The 14,939-nt window shown below is 42.5% G+C and overlaps 1 protein-coding gene across 1 annotated transcript; it reads left to right on the top strand.

Moving 5' to 3' along the window:
• The first annotated feature begins 12,268 nt into the window (after positions 1-12,268).
• LOC105672330 (uncharacterized) lies at positions 12,269-14,612 on the top strand. The gene is made up of 5 exons (XM_067360569.1): positions 12,269-12,335; positions 12,398-13,026; positions 13,082-13,333; positions 13,448-13,540; positions 13,635-14,612. Exons 1-5 carry the CDS (start codon positions 12,269-12,271, stop codon positions 14,610-14,612), a joined length of 2,019 nt encoding a protein of 672 aa, XP_067216670.1.
• Positions 14,613-14,939: the final 327 nt, after the last annotated feature.

The following is a 14,939-nucleotide window of genomic DNA, read 5'->3' as shown; positions in this document are numbered from 1 at the left end:
AATTAATTATTAAAAACAAAGAGGTTCTTATTACCCCAACTCTAAAATACCTTGGTATTACATTAGATGGTGACTGGAGTTTTACACAGCAATTTGAAAAAGTGAGAATAAGAGACAATTAATTGGTCATCTGGATTCGGAAATATCCGATTAATGTAACGTAGAATAATTAGTATATAATTAGTTTTGTCAATACAGCTATTATTATTATTACTGTTTCTATAAGAGGGGCAACTCGGATGTCTTCTTATGGAATGATATTGGTGTTGCGTTATTGTAAATATTAATTATTGTGTTCTTAAACGATTGTTTATTAGTTGATTAGGTTCTTATACTTACTTTTTAGCAATTCCCGTTTTTTCTTTGTTTGAGTCTTCGTTAGAAGGCATTCCTGAGGGGGAGGTAGAGAAATGCTCTAGTTAGTAAGCCTGCCTCCCTCTCACGTAAGGGCCTGTTAGGCATGAGGTGAGTTTTTAACTGGTAGGCGGTCGAGATGCGTGGATGGTTCTGCTTGGCCGATGGATTTGTCATCTCTGTCCTTTCCCTCAGCATCGAACAACATTTCCGTACCGCCTGGAATGTTGGATGGGGTTAGGCTGAGGGTATGGGGAATTCAAAATTGGTCAGGATCAGAAACTTCCAGAAGCAAGTCTCGGTCGAATCCAGCACTACCCTGGACCGGACCAGGGTGTCTTTTGAAGATTTTCTCATCTTTGAACAAAAAAAAAAAAGGTTAGGTTAAGTTAGGTTAGGTTGTTGGGTGGCTCCCTGGCGATGGCGTGCCACCTTGTCGTGGTGCCAGGGCTCCCCTGGGTCAATGATCTCCTTTTTCGGATTGGGGCTTCGGCCCCAGGATGGATTGGGGTAGACCACGCTGATGATCTCTTTTTCCGGATCGGGACGCTGGTCCCAGGATGGATTGGGGTGAACCAACAGGGGCTAAGAGCATGCCTTAGGAGAAGGAAGAACTCCGATTAAAAAACCCGGGCAGGACGGGCTCGTCAACCTTGGTAAGCAACCGTCCTAGTGGAAGGAAAACCACGATAAAAAACCCGGAGAAGACAACTCTGTCAACAAATCACAACTAATGTTAAATTAAATGACGACAAGGAGAACACCGTTACCGCCTTAGGGGCCTCGGAACCCCAGAGGCCGGCGAGGGGGGTATCCGGTCCCGGTGCCCCCCCTGTCGTCATCTAGCGACGGGCCATCCATGGCGTGCCACGCGGGCGCCCTGGACGAACGTGTTACCGCGGACGGAGAACTGTGGGCTGAGGCCCTCAGAACATTAAGGGTCCTCCTTACCCTCCTCGAGGAGATCCGTGGACGCTGCGCGCAAGCGCCCAATAGAGGGGGCAAAGGCCCCGGAGGAAAGGGGGGTTTACCCTCCTATTCCTCTATAACGAGGAAAGGGTCTGCGTCTAACGTGCGTAGCGTTGGGACGCAGACCCAGAGGAAGGAAGGGCTAACGCCCGATAGAATGGTGGGAATGGGAGGGGAGGTCACCCCCCCTCCCAGATGTTTCAAGTGCCTCCTTAGGGGGCACGAAAAATGGCGGTGCCCCTTAGCGGTGGATCGAAGCAAATGCTGCCTCCACTGCGGGGGTGCCGGTCATCAAGCCCGGGCATGCTCGCAGAGGAGGGCGAGCTGCCCGGCTTGCAAGGAGGCGGGCAAAGATGCGGCCCACCGGATCGGTGGACGCTCCTGCCCGCTCGTCCCCCCTAGGGGAAGACGAAGAAGAAGGAAGAAGAGGGGAAAGGGGGGGGACAGATCCTCCCCTGGAACCTGTTCCAGACAGTTTGATTGAGGGGGGGACTGACCCCCCCCACCATCCCCAGTGATGGAGGTGGTGGTTGAGGAGGAGATGGGGGGACTGAAAGTCCCCCCCTGCCACCCCCAGTAATGGGAGTGGTGATTGACGATGAGGGGGGGGCTAATCCTTTCCCCCCACCATCTCCAGTGATGGAGGTGGTGGTTGAGGAAGTGGTGGGGGTTGACTCCCCACTCCTGGAGATAGAGGCGGAGGAGGAAGAGGGAACTCCCCCGAATCCTCCACCTACGGAGAAGGAGGTGAGGGCAAAGTCCCCACCTCCAAAGAAGAGGAAGGAGGAGGATGCTGGACCCACGTTGCCAGAGGACGGCTTGTGGGATCTCCGGCAGGCCGAATCCTTCAGTGAGTTCGAAGTGGAGGTGATCTGTCTCCACGGAGACTCCCTACGGATGGTGGATGCCTGCGAAGGCATTCTACTTGAGATGAGCCTTGAAAAGGCCCATAGGCCGGACCTATGGGGCGCCAGTGCGGACGGAAGGGTGAGCCTCCAGTTCCTCTTCCGAGGTCCGTCTGCTTGCCCCACTGAGCTCCGTAAAAGGGCGGTGGGTTTCATGAGGAAACTCAGGGAACTCATCGCCCTGAAGATGGAAAGCACCGAGGTCGTTCCCCAAGGCACAAATTGGGGGCAGGTTGACCTGCAGACCTCGGTGCAAAATAGGGCGGAAGGGAGTCGGATGCTCTGCACTCGATTCCCCCGCCCAGAATGGCCCCCACCCGACAGGGAAAGGGACCTAAAGGCCTTAATGGCCACGGTGGACAATCCCCCCTCCCGTGGGCGGTTGTGCTCCCTGACTGGTGTCGGGGACACAGCGGTTGCCGGGAGTAGGGGGATTGGCAGCAGACTGCTGCGCAAAAGGAAAGCCCCGAAGCCCTGATCCAGTTAGGGCCAGGTCGGGTGGACCCTTGGGAGGAGAGGGATTATATATCCCTCTCCTACCCAAAGAAGTTAGGCCCCCCGCGGGATAGCGGCCTAGACAGACTGTCGTCTCGCGGTGAGGGTCAAGGGGAGAGGGGGATAAGGAGATTGGGCCCCTTTTGGGCACCTGCCCCTTCCCCCTCAGCCCCCAAGAGGGAGACAAATGGAAGGCGGAAGAGGGCAACCTCCTACCCCCCCCTAGGGGGGGGGGGGAATTGAAGTGCCGCACAAGGTATGCCAGGGAGAGGGTCTGGATGAAATGTCGCTGGCGATACCCAGCCCTCTCCCACTTAATGGCAGGAGAGGACCAAGTTCAAATGGGGGTGGGGTTTTAGTGGGTAGGCGCCACCTTAACAAAGTTTTGCTAGGTGGTGAATCCCACACTCCCCTTCCGCAGTGCGGTCATTAGGACTGCACATTGCACGCGGAGGGGCGTCTTTTAGAAGATTTCCCCACCCCCAGGGGCTCCGGCTACTGTCGGGCCCCAAACAAAAAAAAAAAAAAAAAAAAAAGTTGGGTGGCTCGCAAGAGTCATTCTGCGGTGCTAAGAGCGCACAGTTCCTCCTATGGAGGGAACAAGGAGCCCGGCGACTCCTTAGGGACGAAGTTTGCGTCTTGGCACGAATGGAATCCCAATTGCCGGTAGGGGTTGGCGGCCCCGACTACAATCGCCCGGTGGCACGACACCGTTAGGGGGAGGTCTACTCCCTGTCCGTGACGACGCAGGTGCTCTCGCAGGCGCGTCTCTGTTTCTCTTGTGGAACAGAGGCGCACGCCAAGAGGAGAAAACCTCTATGAAAAACATTGCGGATGCTCCCGCAGGCGTCTCCTCGTGGTCTGGGTGCTCCTGGTCCACGGGTGAGTGCATGCCAACCTGGGCCGGTGGCCTAGGTTCCATAATGGGGCCCGGGTCACCGGCCTCGGTGGGGGGACGTGAGTACCTGGCTGTGATCAGCTCAGATGTCCCACAAGGGTGAAGACCGGGGTTGTTTTTCTCGGCCTTTTGAGGAAGGACAGTCCGAAACATCGGACTGGGTCACTGGTAGTCCTTTTAAGACTAAGGTGATGGTGATAGTCCGGGGCGGATCCTCCGGGGAATCTCCCTGGGTTTCCAGCCCGGTCTTGCGGCCGGGGCCGTCCGACGCGTTGTTGGATGGGACGCGGTCGCGTTTTACACACAGGGCAGGTCGGGCTCTCTAGCCTTGGCCGGCAACCGACCTAGGAGAAGGAAAACTCTGATTACAAACCCGCAGAAGGACACTGTGTCAACAAACCGTATTTTATGGTTGATATGTCGATGATCGAAGGAAAACTTACCACGACAGGGGAGTCGGAAACCCAGTCGTCGGCGGGTGGTAGTGGTGGCGTCCTGGCCCTACCCCCGTTGTTATCATATGACGGGCTATCCGCTGAATTAATGACGAGCTCGGCGGCTGATGGAACAGCTATCGCCCAAACAATTAATCCATCAATTATGCTGGTGGACATAAAGAAAGAGACGAGCTCTTCGGAAAAGAGCAAGAAGAAAAGAGCGGTACCCAAAAACCGGCTGAAGAAACCCGACGAGTCGGCGGATCCAGATGTCATGATCCTCGGCGATATCTCGGACACTCCCACGGAGAAAATGAGAGGAGGCTTCTCCGACTCGAGTGATTCGATGACGAGCATGCTCAGTTCAGCCAGCGCCATGCTGAGGAAAAGGCCCCCGCAACGTAGACTGTCCAGTGAGTCAGAGGACGAAAGGACATTGGACGAGCGTTCCCGTACCGGTTCTATCAGAGATAGGAAAAGAAAGAAGAAACCGGTAGCAAACTCTTCTGGCACCAAACGACCGCAACAAGAACAGTCCTATGCGTGGACGATATCGGACAGTGAGGAAGGCAAACGCGGACGACCTCCAACCACAGGAGACTACGTAGGGCTAGCAACGGCCAAGCGAGAGGTCAGGACGGAAAAAGAACGACTGATCCGGTTAAAGGTGGAGGAAGGAATCGTCGAGGACTGGGTGCAGAGATGCAAGGAGAAATTGCGGGTACTGGATAAAATCACCAGTAGCCCCGGCCTCACCCCCGAGGAGGGGAAAGAAGAAGAATGCGGGGCGATCGAGGAAGCCAACGCTGCTCTTCTCGTCCGAACGGTAGAGAGGGAGGTTGCGGCGATCAGGCGGATGGCCAAGGATTCCAAAAACCTAAAGGGGACCTTTTCCAAATTCCTCGTGGACGCGGCATCCACCATACAGATAGCTGCTGACACGCTTAGTCGGCGCTCTCTTAACGAGGAAACGAGCAGAATGGCAGCCGAGAAAAGGCAACTCCAACAGGAGGTACAGTCCCTCAGAAAGGAGCTGCAGGAGGTCAAGGAGGAGATGCGCGTGCTAGTTTTGCGCAACACTTGCCGCCACCCTTCTCCTCTCGTGCCTGAAATAGAGACCCAGACACTTGACGTGGAGATGTGCGAACCAGCAGCCTCTCAAGACGTGGAGGAAGTCAGGGCACGCAGGCCCCGCAAATGCAAAAGGCAGGAGGACAACGAGCCCCGTGAAGGCACGCAAGACACCAAATCCCTTGACGAGCTCGCGAGGAGCATTTTAACCCAAGTAGGGACTATGATGTCTGCGCGACTGGAGGCACTGCCCAATAAACACTTATTGGTATAAATATAGTATAATATACATATCAACAGTTTAGAATTGGTATAGGTATAAATAATAAACGATTCTTATACCGTATAATAGTATACGTTTAAAAATTCGTAATATAAACATTTCTTAAACGTTTTCAATTAGTATAGATGTAAGTCATAAACGGTTCTTATACTGCTCAATAATATACGTTAAAAAATTGTAATAAATATACGATTTTAAAACATTTTTTATTAGTATAAGTATATAATAACGATTCTTTTAATATATAATACTATACGTTAAAAAGCGTTATTATTATATATTTTTTTAACATTTCAAATTAATCTAGCTCTACAAATAATAAATATATTTCTTACATTGTATAATGGAATACATAAAAAATTGCAATAAATATATTTTCTTTAAACGGTTTTAATACTTAATAATTTAATATAATAGATTAAGTATAATAATAAACGATTTTTATACGCGCAATACTAATTGTTAAAAAATTCCCTTTATCCCGTTCATTTATTACAATTTTTACTGTATATATATATTTATATAGTAAATATATATATATATATATATATATATATATACATATATAGTAAAAAAAGCAGTTATAATAAAAAACGAGCGAAGACGCGGGAACACGGTTCCGCGTGAATCACGTTCCTATGCGCTTGCGCTGAGTGACTTTTGTTTATGGGTGTGTTTCTTTCTAGCTTTCAATAGTGTCGCATTTGTTTTATCATCACGGCAACTTAACTCTCAGTTATACCAGCCGTAATTCGCTCTTGTCTAATTTATGTGGTCCGTTGAAATAACAATTAAGTTTGCCCAAACTAGTATCAATTGCAATAAATGTAAGTACCCAATAAAGTAATTATTTTATATAAATATACACAATAGAAATGCTATAAATTATAAATCAAGGATCTCTAACCTAGAAATGATACGCGCGTTTTATATATGTTTTATATACGTTTAGGAAATGTTTAAAAATGAACATGTGCCATGAACATGTGCATTGTGGACAGTTGTGTTTTAATAATTATATATTCGCGACTTCGCTTTTTGTCTACGAAGGTTGGAGAACTTTGCTATAAAATATATATTACAATATATAAGCTTATATGTATTGTACTCTTATTTTTTTCATTATACTTAACTTATATTTAACTTGCTTTATCTATATCTCTTAAATTACGTTATAGATTTTAGTAAGTATATATTACCTATACAGCATGCATATCCAAAAAATATTTAAAGGACATCCCGAAGATACCAAAAATATCTCTCAAAAATATCTTCAGGATCTCTTCTGAATATTTTTTGAATATATGAGCTGTGTAGATTGTTTTGCTGAATGATGAATATTAATAATATAAAAATATATAAAATAATATCTCGCTATATACTATTATAAAATAATTTTTTCAAGAGATACACTTTACAATTATATTGTAAAAGTAACAAAAAATGTGTTTTAATGTTTCAGATTTCTCCGTTGCTATTTCCCGTACATTATTAATATTTAATTTCTAAATCTATTCTAATAAAATAAATTTTTAATTTATTTTTATTTTTAATTTTCGAAAATAATTGGAACATTTCATATGCCTCTAGAAAAGAAAATCGTTAGTAAACGACATTTGCGTCGTAAAATTGAACGTAAATTAAAAGCAATGCTTACAAGTTGTAATATTTCAAAAAATAGTGACATCTCCACGCAATTAAATCTTAAAGATAAGAAAAAGTTTGTATTTCAAACTGTTGCAAAGATAGATCAAATAAACTGTGAATCCAATTTTATTAATATTGAACTATTATCTGATAATAAAATAAACTATGAAAATACATTAGGTCGTTCTAGTATAAATGAAAACAAATCAAATTCTGATAATAACGTTCACAATAGCGATGTATTTATCGTAAATGAAGATGATATATCTTCGACCAGTATTACTGATTTTAATATGGAAGCACATTCTTCATGTGCAAATACAGTTGTCACAGGATATACACCTGCGCATGATTCAAATGAAAATATTTTTGAATGCAATAATGGAATCAAATATGCAACATTCAATACAAGTAATTTACGCAACTGGGCTCTCAGATATAATATCACACATACCGCACTCGATGAACTTTTGCAAATGTTGAAACAAACATATAATTATTTACCGCTTACTGCTAGATCTCTCTTAAAGACTCCAAAACAGACGAAAATATTTACTTTAAATAATGGTGATATGTGTTATTTTGGCATAGAAATGAAATTAAAACAGAAATTGGAACGTGGTTTAAAAAATGTGTTAGTAAATAATGTTATCGAATTAGATTTTAATATTGACGGTTTACCACTGTTCAAAAGTAGTTCAACTGAAGTTTGGCCTATATTACTACGAAGTGATATGTTAACTGATGATTCGCCATATATGATAGGTTTATTTTGTGGACGTGGAAAACCTGATCCGTTAGAATTATTTTTACATGATTTTATAAAAGAAATAAATTTTTTAATATTAAATAATATTGAATACGAAGATAGTGTATTTAAAATAAAAATAAGATCCTTTATTTATGACGCACCTGCGAGAGCAATGTTAAAAATGATTATGGGACATACAAGTAAACATGCTTGTGAGAAATGTTGCATAGTAGCAAAAACTGAAGCTCTTAATAAAGGGCATAATAAATTTTCTAAGTTCCATTTAAAAAAAAATTATATTATCCGGTGAAAAAAGAATATAAAGAAAGAAAAAATAGTGACTTTTCATTAAATCAAATTTCTTCTCTTAACTGTACACATATTAAAAGTATATCTCCTTTACTTAAAATCAAAGATATAGGATTAGTGACACAATTCCCTTTAGATCCTATGCATTTAATATATTTAGGTGTTGTGAAACGGATTATAGTAAATTATTTCATAGAGGGAAAACGAAAATGTAAATTATCAAAAGGAAATTTAGCTCATATGAATTGTTTGATGAAACAATTACAAAAATATGTATCAAATGAATTTGCTAGGAAACCTCGTAGTTTTATGGAAATCAAAAGATGGAAGGCTTTAGAATTTCGGAATTTCATAATATATCTTTTCCCTATTGTAATGTATAATAATTTAGACAGCAAAAGATACAATCATCTTCTCTTGCTACATATAGCTGTAACAATATTATGTAGCAAAACATTAATTGCTTCATATTTACATATTGCTAATCAAGGTATATTTCAATTTGTTCAACAGTCAGCAACAATATATGGTCCATGCTTTGTAGTATATAATGTACACTCTTTACTTCATATTTGCAAAGATGTCAAAATGTATGGCCCGTTAGAAAGTTTTAGTTGTTTTCCATATGAAAATTATTTAGGTAAGATAAAGAGATTAGTTCGTGGTACCAGACTTCCACTTCAACAAATAGCAAATCGAATTACAGAACTAGATTCTTCATCGTTAAATTGTTCTATTCAAACAAAGTATATTCCAAAACAAATTATTCATGAATCACAAAACAATAATTCATTGAAATATTCTATTTTAATAACTCCACGTTTCAAACTTTCTGTAAAAAAACCAAATAACATTATTTCAGTTTATAATAAAATTGTTGAAATTAAACACATTATTTGTATAGAAGGGCGTTATAAGTGTATTGGAACACCTTTTAGATACATGCATGATTTATACAACACTCTTATTTCATCTTCCAGATTAGGAATATTTTTTGTTCATGGTTATGATTTATTAATTACATCTTTGTAGAAGAAATAAATTATAAATGCCTACTTTTTCCATTTAAGAAAGGATATGCTGCATTTCCAATTAAGCACCAACAAGGAAATAAATAATCTAATAAAATTTTACAGGTATATATATATATATATATATATATATATATATAACTATGAAATCTTATATATACATATATTAGTTTTATAATAGATATAGTTTCTTAAACACATAATATAGAAATGTATATAAACTAAAATATTTTAATTATTTTAATTGCGTGGAGAATGTCTTTTAAATATTATTAAAAATATTAATCATTTAAAATAAAATAAAAAGAAAAAACACTTGATATTAATAAAATTGATATTATACATTGAGAAATTTTTATAAATATATATTAATTTTTTGAACATATTTCTTTAATGTATTACGAAAGATATAGAAAAGAAGACAAAGGGGTACAAATTTTACTAGCTGCCATGAGTGTCTACGCAGTAGTGCAATTTTTAAATAAAACTCAAAAAGAATGTGCGGTCGTCCCTCTTATCTGGTTAACAGATAATAATTCAATTTGTTACTGGCCAAACACCAAATCTGACATTAAATTTAAAGCATTAGTAAAATCTAATGCAGTCTACCAATCGTCATGGAAAAAATTTGATATTAATGCTGTTCTACATACAGAAGGTATATATGAAACACGTATTCTTAAAACTAGTAAACTTACTATATATAACATAAATATGTAAATATCTATACTTTAAATTTCATTTATTTGAATGTTTAAATGATTATGATGCGGCTGAACAGTTTATGAATAATTATATTTGTTCGTTGGTGGCTCGCCGTGCGGTAGAATGGCCGGTTGGAGCCAGCGCAACTGTAGTTTTCGGATGTACCAGATCGGATGGCGCGAAAGAGGAGCAACTTTTCGTTTGTTTCACAGCACTTTATTTGTTATCGTTCGATACAATTCTCAACCCCTGAACACGGCGGTGCGAATTGTTATAACCGTAAATTTTACCCGGAGTGCCGAGCCGAGCCGGGCACAAAAAATACGCGTTTCGCAGAACGCGGAGCGCACGCGGCCTTTTTCGTGAAACGATTCCGCAAGACTCCCGGTAGGCCGCGCTTAGGAATGCAAAAGCTCTCCCCCGGCCCCGAGCTACTCGATCCACCCAGAGCGGGAAAAAAGCTCAGCACCAGCGCGACCGAAACAACAACTCTGTTTGGACAGAGAGCAAAAATCGGAGTTGACGTGTCGCTCCGATCTCGCGACTCGCCAGCGTAGGCTCGCAAGACGCGCAAAAGCGTCAACAATATTGAACAAGTCACTTCATCATCAAATAATTCAAAAAATAAAAAAGAAATAATTAAACGATATAATTTAATTGACTCTAAATGTGATGAATTAGAAAACAGCGATTCAAATACTGCTGCATCAACAAAACGTAAGAAGAAACATGATCCGAAAATGTCTATAAAACGAAAGAGAATAGTTAAAAGTCCGACTCCATCTTCAAATACAGAAGATTCTACAGAAGATTCAAAAGATTTTTCAACAAGTGATGAAGATTTAAATGAAAATAACAATTTGGCTAATGAAAAGACAAAGGAAATAAGAAAGTATACTTTTATGAAGAAAGACAAGAATAATACAGATTTTTTACTGCAAAAAAGAATTAGTAGTTTGCTTCAAAATAAATTAGAACATACAACAAGTGTGCAATTCTTATTACAACAAATACCTGCTGCCCCTGTTATTAAATCTATTCAATCTATCAATGAAATAGTTATACAATCACCTGCAAAACTTGGACGTCAAAATGTTGAAAAAACTTTTTCTAGTATGGAAACAGATAAAACAGATCAGGAGCGTCAATCTATTACTGGGACATCTAATTCTCATTCTATTACCAAGATTCCTCGCGTAAAGGATTTTGTACCATTGTCAGAGGTTGAATTTCAGCGCGTTGTTCTATCATACTTACAAAGCATTGAAATTACGTATGAGCAAGTTCTGTCAAAAATTGATGCACTTCGGCGAAAAATAAATTCAACAGAAATGACAACATTGACAAAACCTGAAGGGTTACCTGAACTTCCTCTTTCAACTATGGAACAATTTGAAGAAATGGAAAAATTATTAGAAGTTGAAGAAAACTTCAATTATTATGTTAGTTTAAACAAATATATTAGCAATTTTTAAAATGCATATTAACTTTTCTTGTATAATCACATATATATTTTACATTAAAAATTATAAAGTATATATATATATATATATATATATATATTTATTTCTTCTTTTCATTACAGCGTACAAGACTAGCGTCAATCAGTGGTGAAAATCAACGTTGTTGTGTGATGAGCATGTTACGATTTCTATTAATGAACAAATTAGCAACACACTTTAATTGGGCTGGACGGAAAAAGATTGCTTTTAAAGGAAAAAGACTTATGAACGTTATTTACGGTATATATATATAATTATTATTAATTTTCTCAACAAAAGTTTCTTATCCAATTAAATAAAAAATATGTAAATATATTTATCATTTTCTTAGCAAGTGCCAAATTAGCCTTCAATGAGATAAGTGGGCCATATACGGGAGATAAGATTATTGAAAGCGCTGTAAAGGACTGGTTGAAGTTAGCAAATAATCGGTTAAGTTATTCTATTACTAAGAAAAATATTTAATTATTTTCATGATCTCTTATGTATTTTTCATATTTTATTTAATAGAAAATTAATCATTATTTTTTAATCTATTTAATAAGAATATCAACCTACTTTTTATAATTCATATTAAAACTGTATGTGAATTTCTTATTTTTATAGTATTCTTATAATAAATCTTATAACAAATTATGTACTTTATTAATGTAATTTTTAAATTTTATTAGCCTACACATACACGCACGCGCGCATGTGTGTGTGTGTAAAATGTTAACCTTACGTTTATAAATACGTTTATAAATACATATATAAAATGGGATTAGTTAGGGACATGTCCACCAATTATACACGTTTAATTTATACGTTTCTTATACTGTATAGCATGTTTATATAAATACGTTTATAAATACGTTAAAAATACGTTTCATAAATATGTTTATAAATCCATTTATATATACGTAGATAAAATGGGATGGATTGCGGACATATCCACCGATTATATAGATTTATTTCATACGTTTCTTACACCGTATAGTACGTATAGTTCTATGGATTATTATACGTATCTTATATCAATTCGTGTTTATTGGGTGGAGAGTCGTTTGTTGCCGGAGAACCCCTGCGGCCTCCTTTGGCCTCTGACGGACCTGCCGATCAAAGACTGGGTTCTGACTTCCCAGCTCTGAGTAAGAGACGCGAGCGGAAGAAACCCATCATCACGGAGAACGTGAGACTAGACCAGCGAGTGACTGTTCGCCGCCAAAACGGTAACACCGACAATGATAAGGCTCTTCCGCCCCAGGCCGATAACATGAAGGAAGCGGTAAATTGGACCACGATCACAAAACGGAAGCCCAAGAAGAAGAGAACCGCAACTGGTAAAGACGCAAGTACGGGCAAAGGAAGCAAAATACTCCCGAGCGAGGTGTCGCAGCCGAAAGGACAGGCAAAACCCCGCGAGCAACGGCGGAGAACGAGGCGGGCGCCACGAACAGCGGCGGTAGCCATCAAAGGAAAGAATCCTCAGTGTTTATATGCTGAGATCCTCTTCGAGGCCCGAAGGAAAATTTCCCTCACGTCCCTGGGGATAGACTCCTCCAAGGTACGCCCGACCGCCAGCGGAGGGGTAATCATTGAGATCCCTGGAGCCGACAGAACCCAAAAAGCCGACACCCTAGCCGGTAAACTTTGCGAAGCCTTTAGAGAGAGGAAAGAGGGAGAGGAGGTAATAATCTCCAGGCCCAGCGTCAAGGGTGAACTCCGAATTATCGGACTTGAAGACTGTCGACGCCGCCGAGGTGCAAGGTGCCGTTGCTGAGAAAGGCGGCTGTACGGTAGAGGAAATGAGGGTTGGACAGATCCAGCGAATGACGAACGGCCTGGGTCTGATATGGGTACAGTGCCCCCTCGTGGCCGCAGTCCGTATGAACGGTCTCAAAAAGTTTCGTCTGGGTTGGTCGACAGTGAAGGTGGAGCTACTGCGCACCCGCCCCGTCCAGTGCTTTAAGTGCTGGCAATTCGGGCACATGAGGGTGAGTTGCTCCTCCCCCGAGGATAGAAGCCTGAGGTGTTATCGGTGTGGACAGGCAGGACACAGAGTGGTCGAATGCGCAAACAACCCGCACTGCCTGATCTGTGAATCTCAGGGGAAGGAGAGCGGGCACCGTCTAGGCTCGGAAAAATGCGGTGCGAAGAAAATACCTATTAAGAGCAAAGGCAAAGCGCCGCCCAAGCGTGCGGTAATGGAGAACTCGGCAAGGAGGACCGAGACAATGATGGAATTGGATAATGGGGACTAAGGTCCTTCAAACCAATTCCAACCATTGCAGGCAGGCGCACGATCTACTCGTGCAGTATCTTACCGAATTGGGGATCGGGATTGCTGCTGTGTCCGAGCCCTATAGCGTTCCCGACTCTCCATTCTGGCACGCGAGCGGCAGCAAGAGGGCTGCCATTTATTGGAATGGAGACCACCTCCAACAGGGCTGTAGCCTGTTTCGACGCGGCGACAATTACGTAGCAATTTCGTGCGGAGACGTGAAGGTCATCTCATGCTATATCCTCCCTGGGAAGGGGCGAAACCGTGCGGTCGCCTTTCGCAGGGAGCTGCATGAGCTGGAAGGAGCTGTCCGAGCAGCAGGCAACAAAACAGTGTTGTGCGGCGATTTTAATGCGAAATCCACACACTGGGGCTCCAAGATAACGTGCAAAAGAGGCGATCTCCTTTGGAAGTGGGCCAGCAACCTGGGACTACGGGTAGTCAACACTGGAGACACGCCCACGTGCGTCCGGCCGCAGGGCACATCGGTGGTTGATATCACGTGGGCCACCGAGGATCTATGCGAGCGTGTGACAAATTGGAGAGTCGAGCCAGATTTGGAAACGCTCTCCGATCACTGTGCGATCCTCTTCAACATCGAGGAAGCCCAAAGAAGAAGAAGAAGACGTTATCGCCAACGTTCACCCTCCTACAGGGACACACCCCGTTGGAACATAAAAAAGATGAACGAGGATATATTCAGGGCCTCTCTCATCTGGAGCGGCGCTGTACGACAAGCCAGTAAAACCTCCGCAGAGGAGTGGGCCAATTGGACGCATCGGGTGATGACGGATGTGTGCAACACCTCGATGCCCAGATCTAGGAAGGAGAACCCGCGCAGATCAGCGTACTGGTGGAGCCCGGACATCGCCGAACTACGCGAGAGCTGCATCCGTGCCAGACGGCACTGGACACGGAGAAAATGTAGGCAGTGCGGACAAGGGACGGCCACCCCCCCTGAAGAGCTTGAGGACAGCGAAGCCGCGTATTGAGAGGCCAAGCGGGCACTTAGGAACTCGATCATCAGGGTCAAGGCAATGGCTTGGAGAGAGCTCATCTCCGAAATCGATAGGGACCCCTGGGGGCTGCCCTATCGATTAGTCATGAACCGGTTACGCCGATCCGGTGCTGGCCTCACAGAGACGATGGAAGCAGAGACACTCGACCGTCTTCTAGACTCCCTGTTTCCAGCGGGTGAAACCCGCAATCTGTGTAACAGATGGGCTGACTGGAGGTGGGACGATGCGTGGGCCATCAGCGAGCAGGAGACGCTTGCCGCGATCCGCGACAATAAGAAGCCCAACGCGGCCCCCGGGCTC

Source organism: Linepithema humile, chromosome 8 (genome assembly GCF_040581485.1).
Source record: "Linepithema humile isolate Giens D197 chromosome 8, Lhum_UNIL_v1.0, whole genome shotgun sequence".
Taxonomy (NCBI): domain Eukaryota; kingdom Metazoa; phylum Arthropoda; class Insecta; order Hymenoptera; family Formicidae; genus Linepithema; species Linepithema humile.
Note: the sequence above shows the minus strand (reverse complement) of the source record. Positions and strands in the feature narration are given on the sequence as shown.

Bases quoted from the DNA above. Each gene is read 5' to 3' on its own strand.
- LOC105672330 (XM_067360569.1), top strand. From the start codon at position 12,269: ATGGGATGGATTGCGGACATATCCACCGATTATATAGATTTATTTCAT. The intron at 13,027-13,081 runs GTAATAATCTCC...TCGGACTTGAAG, and splicing joins AGAGGAAAGAGGGAGAGGAG to ACTGTCGACGCCGCCGAGGT. The intron at 13,334-13,447 runs GTGAGTTGCTCC...TGTGAATCTCAG, and splicing joins GGCAATTCGGGCACATGAGG to GGGAAGGAGAGCGGGCACCG.